At 39.9% G+C, this 18,933-nt stretch overlaps 1 protein-coding gene across 6 annotated transcripts in view; it reads right to left on the bottom strand.

Annotated features, from left to right (window-relative positions):
* SH3KBP1 (SH3 domain containing kinase binding protein 1) overlaps nucleotides 1-18,933 on the bottom strand; it is a 331,797-nt gene that overhangs the window by 265,495 nt on the left and 47,369 nt on the right. The window contains exon 1 of one of the 6 annotated variants that reach the window (XM_061407996.1): nucleotides 1,341-1,445. The exons of the other annotated variants lie outside the window; for them this stretch is intronic. Coding sequence (XP_061263980.1) covers nucleotides 1,341-1,352 — 12 coding nt within the window. The 5' untranslated portion in view covers nucleotides 1,353-1,445. Of the gene's footprint in view, nucleotides 1-1,340; nucleotides 1,446-18,933 lie in introns of those variants that run through there. 6 annotated transcript variants of the gene reach the window in all.

Genomic DNA, 18,933 nt, shown 5'->3' with positions numbered 1-18,933 from the left:
TAATAAATACAGAGTCCAGCTTCTAGACCACCAGGCATGACTGCTCCAGGTCAAAGCACACTGAGTCCTGGGCACAGACCTCAGTAAGGACATGCTGAACGTGGCTGACCTGACCAGGCTCACAGGTCACAGCAGAAAAGGCTGAAATGACCAAGTAAAAAGACAAGGCCATGGTAAACTCTCTTCCCACACACAGTGTGTGTACTACGGGGAAGGGGGAATATTGGCTTCTCGATATGATCCACACTATAGACACTTTCATGCAGATTCGTCTACCTGCACCATGAAAAAGAAATCTTAGATGAAAATATGATTTTTAAAAGGTCATCATCAAGTAAAAGTTGAATGGATGAGTTGAAAATCAAAAAAGGAGAAGTTTAGTTACCACACAACTTGTTCACATATGAAAACTTTTATTCTAAAAATTACCATTTTTATTTTAAACGACTATCATTTCATGTCCTTCAATAAACTTTGGAAGATGGCATTCATTCCGTAAGGCCTTCTTGAACAAAGATTTTATGCACCGCATCAAATTTACTTTGTGCTATAAACTTGGAATGTTCTGCTTCCTGGTTTTGGAGACACCAACTTTTTTTTTTCCCCATATCAAAATTTATAAGCTTGAAGAATTTGTACATTTGGCAGGCGTGTAAAACTAATTTTTTAAAAAAATTCTAACTCTTATTACAATGTGATTTAAGAGCTCCAATACTACTGATTAGATTTTTTTAAAATATTAGAGATATTCTGTATGTAAATGCATGAACATTAGAGAATAGTGTTATATTGAGCAGTTAAGAATAGTAGCAGTTTTCCTTTATATGCCCAAACTTGGACTCATTCTGGAGAGGGGTAGAAAAGCCCCTGCTAAAAATTCCCCTTATATCGGGTGCTCATCATTATTAATAACAATAGTAACAATGTGCAGTTCACACCCCATGCTGGGAGCCACCTGGGGAGAGAGTCTGGGCCCAAGTGACCACTCTCTCTCCGGGCCTGAAGCACCTTCTCCTACTTTCAGAACATTCACTTCCCTGAATCTTCTCCTCCCCTTCTGACCACTACCTATCAGTCTCAATTCTGGTTTTACTTTCAACACTGTAGTGGGAGGAAGGGGCACAACTCCTCTCTTCTCTGACCTCACTCTCTGCCCTGGTGATCTCGGCCAGTCTGGGCTTTCAAAGACCCCTAAATTCCTGTCTCTAGCCTTGAAATCCAGACCCACATCTTCAATCTGCTTCCTGGGGCTCAGTACCAAAACCTTGCCATCCCCCCTCCCTCCTCCGTCTTTCTCACCACACACAACCAGCCTTATGCGCAAATCTTGGTGGCTCTACCTTCAGAAGCATCCAGAATCTGACCACTTCTTCTCTGGGCTCCCCGGGACTCCTGCATGGGCCTCCAAACCGCCCTCCCTGCTTCCACCTTTTGTCCCCTGCAGTTTGTCCTGAATGCTGCAGCCGGAAGGAACCAGTTAGAGCACCCCAGTCACACCACTTCACTGCTTGCACGATTACTTCCCATCTCACTCAGCATCCCCAGGCTTAGAGTAGCCCGACCAGACCTGCAGCCCCGTGACCTCTAAGCCCTTTCCCTGTTGCTTCCCTCTGGGTCTCTCCCCTCAAGCATACTAGTCTCTGTTGCTCTTCCAACACACCACAGACTTTCCTTCCTCAGGGCCTTTGCATGTGCTATTTATTTTATTGCCTCTGACCGAAAGGTTCTCTCCACAGATCCCCACAGGGCTCCCCTCCTCACTTCTTGAAGTCTTGACTTAAAGGTTACCTTTTCAGTGAGGCTTGTGCTGGTCTCCTTATCACAAACTACAATCCCATGCTCAACATCCCATACCCCCCCTCCTCTGCTTTTCTTCCCACCAACATATTATGTAACTTGTTCATTATGTTGATAGCTTATTGTCCATCTATCCCACTAGGATGTAAATTCCACGAGAGCAAGGATTTTTGTCTGATTTGTTCAGTGTCTTCCCTAGTAACTATAACACAGCAAACACTCAATAAACATTTGATGAATGAATGAAACTCAGACAGCTTAAATAACTTGCCCAAGGTGGGAAAGCTCAGCTCTCACTCCAAAACTAGTGCTGAGTCACCATTTGTGATGAAATAAAGATGCTTTATCACTACACACTCAGATAACTACAGACCTGATAAAAATTTGAACCAAGTTACACAGCAAGGGTTACATACCATTAACCCAGCTCATTTGTTACTTTCATTATTTGCTGCTTCCTGATACTCTTTCCGAAGACAAGAGGGATTTAAAAACAATTCAGAAAAAGTAACATACGTCTGGGAGCTACTCCCATCACAAGAAGTCGAAGGACTGAATGCACCTCAATCTCTGAGGTAAAGTAAACAAATCAGATGAAAATACATAATTTTCCATTTTAAATCAACTTTCAAAAATCTTAGAAACAAAGAAGCCAAAACCTCCACTAGTAACATTTAGCATTTTCCACACACACACACACACACATGATTTGGTGTTTGTGTAACATGCTGCATATACAATTATGTAGCCTGCTTTTTTTCTCTCATAGCATATACGTAGTTTCTATATTACTGCATAGATCCTTGTGTGTGCATGCTCACTCAGTCATATCCAATCTCTTTTGTGATTCCATGGACTGTAGCCTGCCAGGCTCCTCTGTTCATAGGATTTCCCAGGCAAGAATACAAGAGTGGGTTGCCATTCCCTTCTCCGGGGGCTCTTCCTAACCCAGGGATCGAACCCACATCTCATGTGTCAACTGCATTGGCAGAATTCTTTACCACTGAGCTACCTGAGAAGCCACAGATCCTTACAGCCCCCAAATTTAAGGCTATGTGGTATCCTGTCAGCAGGCAATGCAATTCTAAGCTAGTATGGACAGAGGAGCCTGGTAGGCTACAGTCCATGGGGTCGCAAAGAGTTGGACACAACTGAGCGACTTCACTTTCACTTTCAAAAAGAAAAGCAAAGAACATAAACATCAATTCGAATTAGAACCCCAAGACCACTTCTCAGCAGGCCATCTTCAAGTTGACTGCTAGCTCCACCACTGGATTTGACACAGGTGTATCTCGCAGAGCCAGGAGCATCAGTTCCTTCGGCAATCCTCGGGCCATATCACTTCCCATACCAGGAGCTTAGGACCACCACCATCCAAAGAGTAAGAACTAAGTTCCCAAGCGTGCCAATAACCACAAACATCGGGAAACAAGCAACAAAGATAGTCACTCATTCAACAAATATGGAAAAGCATCACTGCACCAGTCACGGAGACACAATGCTACACAGAGGCCACAGCCCCTCAGTCCAGGAGGGATGCTGGACATTCGTCAAAGAACCACAAAAACAAATTTCAAATTTTAAGAGTGACGAATGTTAGGAGACAAAAATCACTCCACAAAGACTCGCAGAAAATGGAGAGACAAAGCTGGAAAGAAGGGTGGGAGCTGCAGCCCATGGGTGGACCACGTTCAAGAGCTTAATCTCTAGCCTCAAACCAAGGAAAAGCCAAGGAAGGATATTTCAAGTATGTGCAGTATCTGGGGAAGAGGGTGTGATCAGATTTGTATTTCAAGACTGTCAGTAGAACCTCAAGGTGAGGCAAAAGCAGGACAGCCGTTCAAGCAGTCTTGGGATGCATTTGCTCCAGCAGATGTGGCCCAGGCAGTGAACTAGACCCAGGCCCTTTCATCAGCACTGTCTCTAAGGCCCCCGACCTCCTGTGGCCCACCTCACCGCTGTCTTCCTCTACTCTTCTTTCTTTCCGGTCTGCTTCTCTCATTGTTCTCCAGACCAACCACAGAGACATCAAATAGTGATGCCTCCTGGTGTCTGCACAGTGGGCAGGGCTCCACTAAATTCCAGCCATGACCATAACAACACAACAGATAAGAGAATCTGACCTTGGGAGAGAGACCTGCGATACCCAGGACAGGCTAGAGAACTAAGCCTGAGGAAAGTGGGGGGAAGGGGTTGGTTTGTTTTTGGATTTTTCTAATTTAGTGGAAAACAAGGACAAGAGTTAAGAATCCTAATATATACCTATACTGGTACTCACAAGCAGAGATGCAGATGGCTCTGGGGTACAGTCTGAATATGGGGTTTTTATAAAGCTCCCCAGCTGATACTCATGTACAACCAAAGGGGAAACCCACTGGCAATATTATTTTTTAACTTTTTATTTTGAAATAATTATGTACTCCAAGGCAAATTTGGCCTTGAGGTACAGAATGAAGCAAGGCAAAGGCTAATAGAGTTTTTCCAAGAGAACACACTGGTCATAGCAAACATCCTCTTTCAACAACACAAGAGAAGACTCTACACATGGACATCACCAGATGGTCAACACCGAAATCAGATTGATTATATTCTTTGCAGCCAAAGATGGAGAAGCTCTATACAGTCAGCAAAAACAAGACCAGGAGCTGATTGTGGCTCTGATCATGAAATCCTTATTGCCAAATTCAGACTTAAATTGAAGAAAGTACGGAAAACCACTAGACCATTCAGGTATGACCTAAATCAAATCCCTTATGATTATACAGTGGAAGTGAGAAATAGATTCAAGGGATTAGCTCTGATAGACAGAGTGCCTGATGAACTATAGACAGAGGTTCACGACATTGTACAGGAGACAGGGAGCAAGACCATCCCCAAGAAAAATAAATGCAAAAAAGAAAAATGGCTGTCTGAGGAGGCCTTACAAATAGCTGTGAATAGACGAGAAGTGAAAAGAAAACGAGAAAAGGAAAGATATAAGCATCTGAATGTAGAGTTCCAAAGAACAGCCAGGAGAGATGAGAAAGCCTTCCTCAGCAATCAATGCAAAGAAATAGAGGAAAACAACAGAATGGGAAAGACTAGAGATCTCTTCAAGAAAATTAGAGATACCAAGGGAACATTTCATGCAAAGATGGGCTCGATAAAGGACAGAAATGGTATGGACCTAACAGAAGCAGAAGATATTAAGAAGAGGTGGCAAGAATACACAGAAGAACTGTACAAAAAAGATCTTCATGACCCAGATAATCACGATGGTATGATCACTTACCTAGAGCCAGACATTCTGGAATGTGCAGTCGAGTGGGCCTTAGGAAGCATCACTATGAACAAAGTTAGTGGAGGTGATGGAATTCCAGTTGAGCTATTTCAAATCCTAAAACATGATGCTGTGAAAGTGCTGCACTTAATATACCAGCAAATTTGGAAAACTCAGCAGTGGCCACAGGACCAGAAAAGGTCAATTTTCATTCCAATCCCAAAGAAAGGCAATGCCAAAAAATGCTTAAACTACTGCACAATTGTACTCATCTCACACGCTAGTAAAGTAACACTCAAAATTCTCCAAGACAGTCTTCAACAGCACGTGGACCATGAACTTCCAGATGTTCAAGCTGGTTTTAGAAAAGGCAGAGGAACCAGATATCAAATTGTCAACATCCGTCGGATTATCAAAAAGCAAAAGAGTTCCAGAAAAACATCTATTTCTGCTTTATTGACTATGGCAAAGCCTTTGACTGTGTGGATCACCATAAACTGGAAAATTCTGAAAGAGATGGGAATACCAGACCACCTGACCTGCCTCTTGAAAAGTCTGTATGCAGGTCAGGAAGCAACAGTTAGAACTGGACATGGAACAACAGACTGGTTCCAAATAGGAAAAGGAGTACGTCAAGGCTGTATATTGGCACCCTGCTTATTTAAGTTATATGCAGAGTACATCATGAGAAATGCTGGGCTGGAAGAAGCACAAGCTGGAATCAAGATTGCCAGGAGAAATATCAATAACCTCAGATATGCAGATGACACCACACTTATGGAAGAAAGCGAAGAAGAACTAAAGAGCCTCTTGATGAAAGTGAAAGAGGAGAGTGAAAAAGCTGGCTTAAAGCTCAATATTCAGAAAACTAAGATCATGGCATCTGGTCCCATCACTTCATCACAAATAGATGGGGAAACAATGGAAACAGTGGCAGACTTTATTTTGTGGGGGCTCCAAAAATCACTGCAGATGGTGACTGCAGCAATGAAATTAAAAGACGCTTACTCCTTGGAAGAAAAGTTATGACCAACCTAGACAGCATATTAAAAAGCAGACACATTACTTTGCCAACAGAGGTTCCATCTAGTCAAGGCTATGGTTTTTCCAGTAGTCATGTATGGATGTGAGAATTGGACTATAAAGAAAGCCGAGTGCTGAAGAATTGATGCTTTTGAACTGTGGTGTTGGAGAAGACTCTTGAGAGTCCCTTGGACTGCAAGGAGATCCAACCAGTCCATCCTAAAGGATATCAGTCCTGAATATTCATTGGAAGGACTGATGCTGAAGCTGAAACTCCAACACCTTGGCCACCTGATGCAAAGAACTGACTCATTTGAAAAGACCCTGATGCTGGGAAAGATTGAAGGTGGGAGGACAAGGGGACGGCAGAGGATGAGATGGTTGGATGGCATCACCAACTCAATGGACATGAGTTTAAGTAAACTCCAGGAGTTGGTGATGGAGGCCTGGTGTGCTGCAGTCCATGGGGTCACAAAGAGTTGGACACAACTGAGCGACAGAACTGAAATGAACTGAATTATGTACTCACAGAAACTTACAAAATGGTGCAGAGTGCCATGAACCCTCCACCCAGCTTCCTCCAGTGATGGCATCTCACATGACTACAGTACAATATCAAAACAAAGAAACTGATGTGGGTACGATACTGATAACTACACTACAGATCTCATTCACCTCTCATAGTTTTTGCATGTACTGATTTGTGTGTATGTGTGTATAACTCTGGAGAAGGCAATGGCACCCCACTCCAGTACTCTTGCCTGGAAAATCCCATGGACAGAGGAGCCTGGTAGGCTGCAGTCCATGAGGTGGCTAAGAGTCGGACACGACTGAGTGACTTCACTTTGACTTTTCACTTTCATGCATTGGAGGAGGAAATGGCAACCCACTCCAGTGTTCTTGCCTGGAGAATCCCATGGACAGAGGAGCCTGGTGGGCTGTCGTCTATGGGGTCGCACAGAGTCGGACACGACTGAAACGACTTAGCAGCAGTAGCAGCAGTGTATAACTCTACACAGTTTGATCCAGCATACAGATTTGAGTAATCACCATCACAATCAAGATACAGAAGTGTTCCATCTCCACGAAGTAACCCCCTTGTGCTATCATTTCATAGTTCTACCAGTCCTCTCCCCACCCTGTCACTGTCCTTTAGCAGTTAATCATCTGTTCTTCAACTCTATAATTTTGTCTTTTTGCAATGTAATATAATCATACAATATATAACATTTGAGACTGGCTTTATTCCCAAAGCACAATGCTCTTGTGACCCATCCAAGTTGTTGCCTGTATTCATTTCTTTTTACTGCTGAGTACTATTCCATCATATGAACGGACTAGACTGCGTTTAACCATCCATCCATTGAAGGACATTTAAGTTATTTATAATTCAGAACTACTATAAATAAAGCTGTGCTGCCATGAACATTCTTGTACAGGTTTTTGTGTGGACATAAAATTTTTATTTATCTGAGATGACTGTCCAAGAGTACAATCACTGGGTCATGTGGCAAGTGCAAAGTCAGTTTTATAAGAAACTTCCAAACTGTTTCCCAGACTGGCTGAAACCTTTTACAGTCCCAGCAGCAGTGTATGAGAGAACTTTCTGTACACCCTCGCCAGCATTTGGCATTACTACTGTTTTTTTGTTGCAGCCCTTCTAATGCTTATTCTAATAGATAAATAGTACTAGTATCAGTGATACATAGATCAATAGATACAGTCTCATTGTCCTTTTAATTTTCCTTTCTCTAATGGCTAATGATGCTGAACACCTTTTCATGTGCTTACTTTCCATCTGTATATCCTCTTCAGTGAAATGTATGTTCACATCTCTTACCCATTTTTAATTGGACTTTTGGACTTAGTATTGCATTTTGAGAGTTCTTCATTCATTCTAAATATAAGTCCTTTGTCTGACATATGGTTAGCAAATATTTTCACTCAGTCTGTAACCTGTCTTTTCATCCTCTTCACAGAGTTTTTCACAAAAGTTTTTTTAACTCTGAAGAAATCTAATTGATTGATTTTTTATCTTTAATGTTCTGTTGGTGTGATGTCTAAAAACTCTTCACCAAGGCCTAGATCCTAAAGATTTTCTCTTGAGTTTAATTCTATAACTTTTATAGTTTTATGTTTTACATTTAGATCTATGATCCATTTTGAGATAATTGTTACAAGGTGTAAGGTTTAGGTAGAGGTTTATTTTTTGCCTCTGGCTGTGCAACTGATCCAGCACCATGAGATGAAAAGGCTCTTTCCTTTGTTGAACTGCTTCTGTACCTTTGTCAAAGATCAGTTGGGCATATCTGTGTGGGTCTATTTCTGGGTTCTTTATTCTGTTCAATTGACCTATGTATCTATCTCTCCACCAATTCCGCATAGTCTTAATTACTTTAGTTATTAAAGTACGTCATAAAATAGAATAGATGCCTTCTACTTTGTTCTTCTTTCTCTAAATTATTTTACCTATTCTAATTCCTTTGATTTTCCAACACACACATCATGTCCATGTTTTCTTAGATTTATACCTAAGTATTTTAATTTTTTAGGATAGATTATAAATGGTATTGTGCTCTTAATTTGGGTTTCCGTATGTTCATTTCTAGGACACAGAGATAATTTTTGTGCATTGATCTTGTATCCTGTGATCTTGCTGAATTTACTTATTAATTCCAGGAGTTATTTTTTGATTTTGGGGATTTCCTACACAGAGAATCATGTCATCCACAAACAGGGACAGTTTTTATTCTTCCTTTCCTATTTGTATGTCTTTTATTTCTTTTCTCAGAATGGCACTGACTAGGATATCCAGTACTGTGCTGAATAAGACTAGTGACAGCAGAGATCTTTGCCTTGTTCCTATTCTCAGGGGGGAAAGCATTCACTCTTTCACCATTCAGTATGATGTTAACTGTAGATGCTCCTTATCAAGCTGGGGAAATTCCCCTATATTCCTACTTTACTTAGAGTTTTCATCATGAATCTTTGTTGAATTTTGTCAAGTGATTTTCCTGTACCAACTGATATGATTATCTGATTTTTTACTCCTGTAATTTGTTGATATGGCAGATTACATTAAGTGATTTTTAAACAATGAAGCAGACTTCCATATCTAGAATAAACCCCACTTGGTCACAGTACATAATTCTTTTTATATGCTGCTGGGTTTGTTTTGTTAGTACTTTGTTGAGGATTTTTGTGTCTATGCTCTTGAGCGATACTGGTCTGTAGGTTTTTGGTACTGTCTGTCTAGTTTTGGTAATCAAGTTGCAATGACCTCATAAAATGAATAAGAAGGCATTCTCTCCTTTTCTATTTTCTGGAGGAGATTACGTAGAATTGGTGCCTGTTCTTTAATTGTTTAGTGGAAATCTCCAGTGAAACCTTCTAGTCCTAAAGATTTCTTTCTTAGAAGCTTTTAAATTATCAATTAATTTCTTCAACAGTTATAGGACTGCCAAAACTATCTATGTCATCTTGGGTCAGTTTTGGTAGTTTGTGATATTCAAGGCAACGGTCCATTTCATCTAAATTATCAAAATGTATGTGTACAGAACTGTTTGTCATATTCTCTTACTATTTTTTAAATAGCTGCAGGATCTGTAGGGATAGCCCCTGTTTGATTCCCTAATATTGAAATTTGTGTCTTCTTTTTTAAAAAATAATTTTCAGTCATCTTAAAGATTTATCCATTTTGCTGATCTTTTTAAAGAATTGGTTTTTCATGGATTTTCTCTGTTGTTTTCTGTGTTCGGTGATTCCTGCTCTTCACTACTTTCTTTATTCTGCTTGTTTTAGTGGGGGGAGGGTCTTGTCCTTTTCTAGTTTCTTGAGGTGGGAGCTTAGATTATTGATTTCAGATCTTTCCTCCATTTTGAATTAAGAATTTAGTGCTACAAACTTCCCTCTCAGCACTACTTTAGCTATGTCCCATAAACTTTTTAATATGTAGTATTTTCATTTTCATTCAGCTTGATGTATTTTTAAAATTTCCTCTGAGACTTCCTCTTTGGCTCATGAATTATTCAGAAGTGTGTTATGTGATTTTGAAGGGTTTGGAGATCTTCCTGTTATCTGTTATTGATTTCTAGTTTGATTGTATTATGGTCAGAGAACATATACTGTATTATTTCCACTCCTTTAAATACACTGAGATTAGTTTTATGACCCAGGGTATGGTCTAACTTGGTGAATGTTTCATGAGTACTTGAAAAAGATATGTTTTAAGCTGTTTTTGAGTAAAGTGTCCTATAAATATTAATTAGAACTGCTTGGCTGATAATGCTGTTCAGTTCTTCTATATCCTTCCTGATATCTAATTTAGTAATTCTTTCAATTCTGAGAGAAATGCCGTAGCTCCCAAGTATTACTACTGTGGATGTGTTTACCTTTAAGTTCTATCAGTTTTTGCTTCATGTACTTTGCAGCTCTGTTGTTTGGTTCACTAATATTTGAGATTGTTATGCTTTCTTGGTATAATGACATTTTTGTCATTGTGTAATGTCTCTATCTCAGGTAATTTTCTTCACTCTCTCATCTACTTTATCTGGTATTATATATAGCTGTTCCTGCTTTATTCAAAGTTAATGTCTGCATGGTTTATCTTTTTCTATCCTTTTACTTTTAATGCATCTATATCAATACATTTGAAGTGAGTTTCTTGTAGATGATAGCACACAGTTGAGTCACATTTTTTATCCACTCTGTTATCTCTATCAATTGGTATATTTAGACCATTTTCAATTAAATAATTATTGATATTATGTTTGTCATCAAATTCCTCTTTATTTCCTGTTTATCATTCTTTTTCCTTTTTCCTACCTTCCCATAAGTTACTTGTACATTTATTTATAGACTTTTTGAGTATATATCATTGTATAGTTTTTTTTATTACTTTTTAGTTTTTTAGTGATTTGGGTTTGCTTTTTTTTAGCTATTACAACATACATATGGAACTTATCAATGACTACTGGTATCAATGTTTTCCCATTTCAAGAGAAGTGTTCTTTTGCTTGCAAAAGCTTTTAAATTTAATTAGATTCCATTTGTTTATTTTATTTTTATCCTCTTTAGGAGGTGGATCAAAAAAGATCTTGCTGTGATTTATGTCAAAAAGTGTTCTATGTTTTCCTCTAAAAGTTTTATAGTGTCTGGCCTTACATTTAGATCTTTGATCCATTTTGAATTTATTTTTGTGTATAGTGTTAGGGAGTGTTCTAATTTCATTCTTTTGCACACAGCTGTCCAGTTTTGCCAGCACCACTTGTTGAAGAGGCTGTCTTTTCTCCAATGTATATTCTTGCCTCCTTGGCAAAGATAAGGTAGCCACATGTGTGTGGACTTATCTCTGGGCTTTCTATCCTATTCCATTTATCTATATTTCTGTTTTGGGGCCAGTACCTTTGGTAGCTTTGTAGTGAAGTCTGAAGTCAGGAGGCCTAATTCCTCTACGTTTGGAGAAAACCATACTTCAAAAAGATATATGCACACAGCATTCATTGTAGCACTATTTACAATAGCCAGGACATGTAAGCAATCTAAATGCTCATGGACAGAGGAATGGATAAAGAAGATGTGGGACATATATACAATGAAATAATACTCAGCCATAAAAAAAGAATAAAATAATGGCATTTGCAGCAACATGGACAGACCTAGTGATTGTCACACTGAGTGAAGTAAGTCAGACACCGAAAGATAAATATCATATATCACTTATACGTGGAAAAATAAAAGGCTACAAATGAACTTACCTACAAAACAGAAATAGAACTGCAGATGTAAAAACAAAAACTTATGGTTACCAGGAGGTAGGTAGTATGGGGAGCAGAGGGTAAATCGGGAGATTGCGATTGACATATACACAATACTTTATAGATAATAAGGACCTACTATATAGCACAGGGAACTCTACTAAATACTCTGTAATGGCCTACATGGTGAAAGAATATAAAAAAGAGTGGATACACACACACACACACACACATATATACATATGTATGTATAAATAAGACGGAGAAGGCAATGGCACCCCACTCCAGTACTCTTGCCTGGAAAATCCCATGGATGGAAGAGCCTGGTAGGCTGCAGTCCATGGGGTCGCTAAGAGTCGGACACGACTGAGCGGCTTCACTTTCACTTTTCACTTCATGCATTGGAGAAGGAAATGGCAACCCACTCCAGTGTTCTTGCCTGGAGAATCCCAGGGACGGGGGAGCCTGGTGGGCTGCCGTCTATGGGCTCACACAGAGTAGGACATGATTGAAGTGACTTAGCATAGCATAGCATAAATAAGACACATTTCTGTACACCTGAAACTAATACCTAACACAACACTGTAAATCAACTATACTCTAATAAATCTTTAAAAAGTTAATTAAGGATAAAGACAGTCTATTAAACATACTCTTGTTTTTACCCATCCACTGTTTTCTGTTTTTTTCCCTCTTTCTGTAGTCCCAGGCCTCATCCCTATTATCATTTACTTTTCTGTTTAGAGAATTTTCTTTAGCCATAACTTATTTAAGGATGACAAATTTTCTTTCTTTTCCTTCATCTGAGAATGTTTTTATTTTCTTTTTATTCCTGAAGGATATTTTCACTAGATGTAGAACTTGAATAGTCCTTTTTGTTCAGCACTTGAAAATGCTGTGCACTTCCTTCTGAACTCTATGATTTCATATTAGAAATCTACTGTCTTTCAAATCATTCTTCCGCTATGGGTAATATGTTGCTTCTCACTCACTGCTTTTTGTCTAAAGACAAAAGTTTTTAGAAGTTTGGTTATGATGTGTCTTGGGATAGATTTCTTTGAGTTTATCCTGTTTGAGTATTGCTCAGCTTCTTGATTCTAATGGCTTATCCCTTTGCCCAATTTGGGGAAGTTTTCAACCACTATTTCTTCAAATATTTTTTATTTCTATAGTCTTCTCTTCTCCTTCTGTTACCCCAATGATACAAATGTTAGACCTAATGTTGTTGTACCAAAGGTCTGTGAGGCTCTGTTTTTTTGTTTTTTTTTTTCAAGACTAGCTTCCATCTGTTGGCTGGACAACAGACAGATAGGGTACCCTAAGTTTTATTGATCTCTCTTCAACTTCATTGATTCTTCCCTCTGTTATTTCCATTATTAAGCTCATCCAGTGCACTTAATATGGTGATTTATTTTTAAGTTCTATAATTTTCATTTTTTATATCTATTTTTTTGCTGAGATTTTCTAATTTTTTATTTGTTTCAGGAGTGTTTGCAACTGTTTATTAAAGCATTTTTCTGATGGCTGCTTCAAAATCTTTGGCAAGTAATTCCAACATTTCAGTCTTCCCAGTGTCAGTGTCTGTTGATTTTTTCATTGAAGTTCTAATTTTCCTGGTTCTTGGCATGACAAGTCACTTTTTGTTGTATCTGAGGCATTTGAGGTATTATAAGACTGTATCCTATTTACATTTAGCAGGCACTAACCCTATTTAGATTAAGCATGCAGATCCTGAGCTAATTTTTGTGGGCTATACGATGCTAGTGACAGTTAAGTATCCAGAGCCCATGCAGTGCTAGTCTGGTCTTCATTTGTGTTACCTAGAGGTCACTCTGAATATCTAGGTAGCATTTCATACTGTAGTTTATTTTTTCAAACTTTCTGGAACATTAATTCTAGTCAGATTCATGTATGTATTGGTCAGGATTTTGCTCAAGATCTCCTATATGAATCCCTTTCTCTAGCTCTCTCTTCTTCAAGATCCTCCCCACTATTTAGTGGAGAGGGTGAGAGGTGTCACCTACCACTGCTGAGCCCAGGGCAGGGGTAACAGTCCAGACTTTCCATCTGGTATCCACTGACAACATGCCACTAGGGAAGGAGCCAAATGCCCCAGAAACAATTTGCTATCTGTATTTTAAGCCACACACTTAATGGCTCAACAACCTCCATTTATTACCTCTCACTTCTCTTAAGTCAGAAGTCCAGGTCAGCTCAATTAGATTCTCTGCTCAGGGTCTCACAAGGCTAATAGCAAGAATCCAACCAGGTTGGACTCTTATCTAGAGACTTGGGAGGACAATCCACTTCCAAGCTCATTCAGGTTGTTGGCAGAATCCATTTTTTGCAGCAGTGGGTCTGAGGTCTCCATTTCCTTGCTGGCTGCCAGCCAAGGTTTGCTCTCTGCTCCAGTAAAGTGGCCTATATTCCTTTTCATATGACCACTCCACCTTCAAAGTCACAACTTCTCAAGTTTTCCATCTTTCTGCCTCTTCTTTCACTTGACAGAGAAATCTCTCTGCTTCTAATGGCTCAAATGCTACAGTTAGGCCCACTTGGATCCCTCTCTTTCGGAAAGTCAATGGCACCATATAACATAACACAACTACTAGAACGATTGTTGTTGTTCAGTCGCTATGTTGTGCCCGAGCCTTTGTGACCCCATGAACTGCAGTACACCAGACTTCCCTGTCTTTCACTACTGAGATGACAGCTCATCACATTCATGGGTTCTGGAGATTCCAGAGTGGAATTTGGGGATCATTCCTAGAAATTCTGCCCACCTTACTACCACTGGGTAGAAGACAGTGTTTACTTCAGGGTTCAGTAGTCCAGAGTTCTTGCAATTAGAACGTATTAATTCTAATGGGCTCACACAGAGCATTGTTTGCATATTTCTATGTTGTTTTTGTATTTGTAGTACACTTTAAAAAAAAAAAAACAATTTACAGCATGATTATGTTTCTTTACGTATTCATAAAGGTACTTTAGAAATAACAGTATTTTCAAATGTAGAACTTCAGCTCACAGGCTACCAAGCCATGGGCTTGAGAAAAGATACCGAAGAGAACGATACAATCAGTTCCACTGTACAAAAGGAGTGCCCAGGCTTTTTCAGGCAGCAAATCACCTGAACTTTAAAAAATATTCCAAGGCTCCTATACCAACTGCGGCCCGCTCCAAACTCCTGACGATACAGTGTGCCCGGAGCAGTGCCAGACTGGAGACTGACTGGTTTACGGTCCTGTATGGGACTCCCCCAGTTCCCAAGTTTAAGTGTCCGGTAATGACCACAGCAATATCTAACATGGTTTAGGTTCTGATTGGTTAGAAAGCTAGGGGTTGAAACACATGATTTCAAAGTCCCTTTCCAACCTCAAATTCGATAATCCTGTCATTAAGAAAATAAGACTCCATTATACATAATCACCAAGATCAACTGGGTCAGGGGACTGCTCTCCCTGAGTCACAAGACATCGCTTCACACACACACTTCCTGTGCTGCAACAGTGACAAAGGCTGAGGAATGTGCCAACTGGTGTGGCTTTTACTGGTAACACATTTGTCTTCAATTACTCCAGACCCTTCCTGGAGTACCATTTCTCGTAACAGCATCTAACAGGCTCCAGTTGTCAGTTTTAAGATTTTGTTCTATAAAAGAAAACTACATGTTGAAAGTTTCAACAAAAATCTGAGTTGGAACTGGTTGTGTGCAAGGCCTCCATGGATGGGGAACAACTAGACAGTCACACATCTGGGTTATTTACCATTCTTAGAAAAGACCACAAAGCTCCTTCTGAACAGCATATCCTGAACACCGCAAAATAACAAGCTTCTTTACAAATGAGTAAAATGAAATATTTTCCTGAATTGCCTTACTTTCAGAATTCATAGGAAAAGAGAATACCAGCCCAGAAATCCAGGCAAAGGTTGTTCTTTTGAGCTGAAGTAGCTGATTTCTTAAGAGAATCATTTAAAATGCAGAAAGCAAGTTCACAGCCACAATTCTGAATATAGAATAGCAACCTGGAAATCTCTACTTGATGTCACTTGTTGTAAAGTAACTTTGTAAATTTTTTAACTCAAGAATGGCAGAGTAACTGAGAGGTTTCTCTCAGAGTGGTACAAATGTGCACTTCCCTGGACACTTGGGGAAGGCAGGATGCAGTGGCTAATAATGGTGAGGGGTTTAATGCCACCAGGATAACTCGGACACCCAGATAAGGCTGCCTGCCTGAGTTCAGGTTCCAAAGTTCTCTATTCCTCACTAGCTTGGAACTCTTTTAACCTTAAGATGCCTCAGTTATCTCTTCTAAAAAATGGGCATGATTAAAAAAAAACTGGTACCTATGTCATATGGAGGTGTTAAGAATTTAATGATATATAAAGCATGTAAAGGGCTGGGATTTTGTTTAAAGTATCTTTAATATTAATTTCTCACTTTGATACTAATTTCTCATTTAAAGGCTTGCTTCTCTGCAATCACCCTCTTTGTTTTTTCAGTCTTTTAATTTTACTGAGGCTTTCAATGGCTAAGTCAAAGATCTCTCTTGGTAAATGTCACAGTGCATTTGAAAATATCTTTCGATATTGATTTCTAACATAATTTGACAGTGGTAAGAGAACAGTCTTTGTATGATTTCAGTACCTTTAGACCATTACATTTTTGTACCTTGTTCTACGTCTTTGGATATGTTCAATGTCTCCTAGTTTATAGTCTATGGGAACTTGAATAGAATCTGTATCCTACTATTGTGTGAAAATTGTATAAATCTTAATTATGTTGAATTGGTTCAGATTGCTTTTCAGGTCTACTATATTCTGCTGCTGCTGCTGCTAAGTCACTTCAGTCATGTCCGACTCTGTGCGACCCCATAGACGGCAGCCCATCAGGCTCCCCCATCCCTGGGATTCTCCAGGCAAGAACACTGGAGTGAGTTGCCATTTCCTTCTCCAATGCAGGAAAGTGAAAAGTGAAAGTGAACTTGCTCAGTCGTGCCCGACTCTTAGCGACCCCATGGACTGCAGCCCACCAGGCTCCTCCATCCATGGGATTTTCCAGGCAAGAGTACTGGAGTGGGGTGCCATTGCCTACTATATCCTACTTCTCTGTATATTCATTCTGTTAATTTTTAAGAGTTTGATATTGAAACTCCAACTGAAAATCTTCATTCATCTACCTAAAAAAATAATTGCAATATATAGTAGAACTATATGTAACCCTGTTCTGTGTTTTCCAAATCTCCTGTAAATGTTTCAACATACTTTCATAATTTAAAATAATTAAAATTAAAAAAAAGCATGTAAAGGGCTTAGCCTCCTTCCTGCTTGGTGTAAGTGTTCAACAAATTTTAGTCCTTGCATGCAGATAGACATGGGCAAGATTATATACACAGACCTAGGCAGCCAGCGAGCCTGAAAGAGAAGACAGTCATCATTATTCCATAAAGTAACCCAGCAATCAGGGCCAAAAGATAACTGTAGGTTCATTTAGCATGTTGCAACAGAGCCGCCTGATGAGTCTAGTCAAAACCTTCTCAAGTGGCATTTTAATCAGGCCCATCTTTTCAGAACAATGTCTAACATATGCTCTCCGGAGTACAGAATGACCAAAGGCCAGGTAACAGGAGCTAACACTGTCCTCCTGAGGAAGAAGCTTCCTAGTAATACATTGTTTCATTTCACGTGTCTCCTTTGTGCTCACAGTCTCTGGTCCCGGCCCATTGCAGATTGCCAGTAAAGGGTCCTTGAGGAGTATGGCAGATTGCCCACACCCAAGGACATCACCATGATGCACTGTGAGCAAGAGAAGGCTGTGCACGCTAGGAAACACACCTGGAAAATTCCTGCCACCTTTCTAAGAGAGGTGAGTACCTTGAAGACAACATTCTAGAGACCTCACAAAATCAATGGCCCTTGGGGTGAAAAAGAAAAATGTGATCAAAGAGATCTACTTCAGGGTTTCTGATACAGAATAGCAACTTGGAAATCTCTCCTTTATGCCACTTGTTGAAGTAAATGTGTGTGTTTTCTGAAATCAAGACAAGCAGAGTAAATATGAGCTTTGCCTCAGACTGGTGCAAACATGCAAAAGCCTCACCTTCCACCTCATCGATGAAAAAAAAAATAATAACCATGTTCACCAACCACTTCACCCAAGTACAAAAAAGACTCTGGATACACCAGAGAGAGAGGAAACACCTAGCAGATGAAAGCTGGGGCAACGGGAAACCAAGCTGAAAACTGTTACACTCAGCATAAGACCTACAGCTACAAGTAAACACACCTCAGCCTTCGACAGGGGGGCCTGCGGCTGCGGCAGCGTGTGCTTCTAGCTCACACATCCACCGACAGGCAGGGAGAGTGCACACTTCCTCACACACACACACACACACACACACAGTGACTTAAAGATCAACAATCACGTTCTTTTAACCCCTGCTGCAGCTTCCTGCTTTCTACTTGAGAGCCTGGGTCCCACTGCCCTTCACCTAAGGTCACCCCCTAAAACAAGCCAACCCTGCTTGGCGACCCAAGCCATGGGTTCAAGGCCTCTGCCTTTTGAGAGTCCTTTGGCCAGTTGTGAAAAAATGTCTGTCTGTGGATACATGTCAGGAGAATTCAGGAAAAGGCTGCTAAGAAGATTTTTGCTGGACTCAAATCCACTGTTGTCTGGCTCTGATGTAAGGTTCCAAAAAGGGGGACACTGGTCAGTAAATCCAACATGGGGGAAATGAACCCTATGAAAGAGCCCACATCTGCCTCTCATGGGTGGCTATATTTCTCTCCCATTTCAGGTCTCAGGAGGGCAGCCGTATTTTTAAAAAATAAATAACTATGAGGATTTCATCCGTGTCTCCTACTATTATATCTCATATTACAGTCTATTTTGGTCTGTGAAGACAAAATATCCAAAACTTGGAAATGAAACCAAAAATGATCATTGTGTGAACTTTTAATGTCATGCTGATGTATTTTCTAATAAGTGTGACCCTGCCGAAGGGGTTATCTTTTTCTCTCTGAAAATATATCCTAATTTAACTCACACTTTATTAGGGTACTTTACAATTCTATAAAATTCCTGGGGTAACATAGAAA

Source organism: Bos javanicus, chromosome X (assembly GCF_032452875.1).
Source record: "Bos javanicus breed banteng chromosome X, ARS-OSU_banteng_1.0, whole genome shotgun sequence".
NCBI lineage: Eukaryota > Metazoa > Chordata > Mammalia > Artiodactyla > Bovidae > Bos > Bos javanicus.
This window is presented reverse-complemented; position numbering and strand designations above follow the sequence as displayed.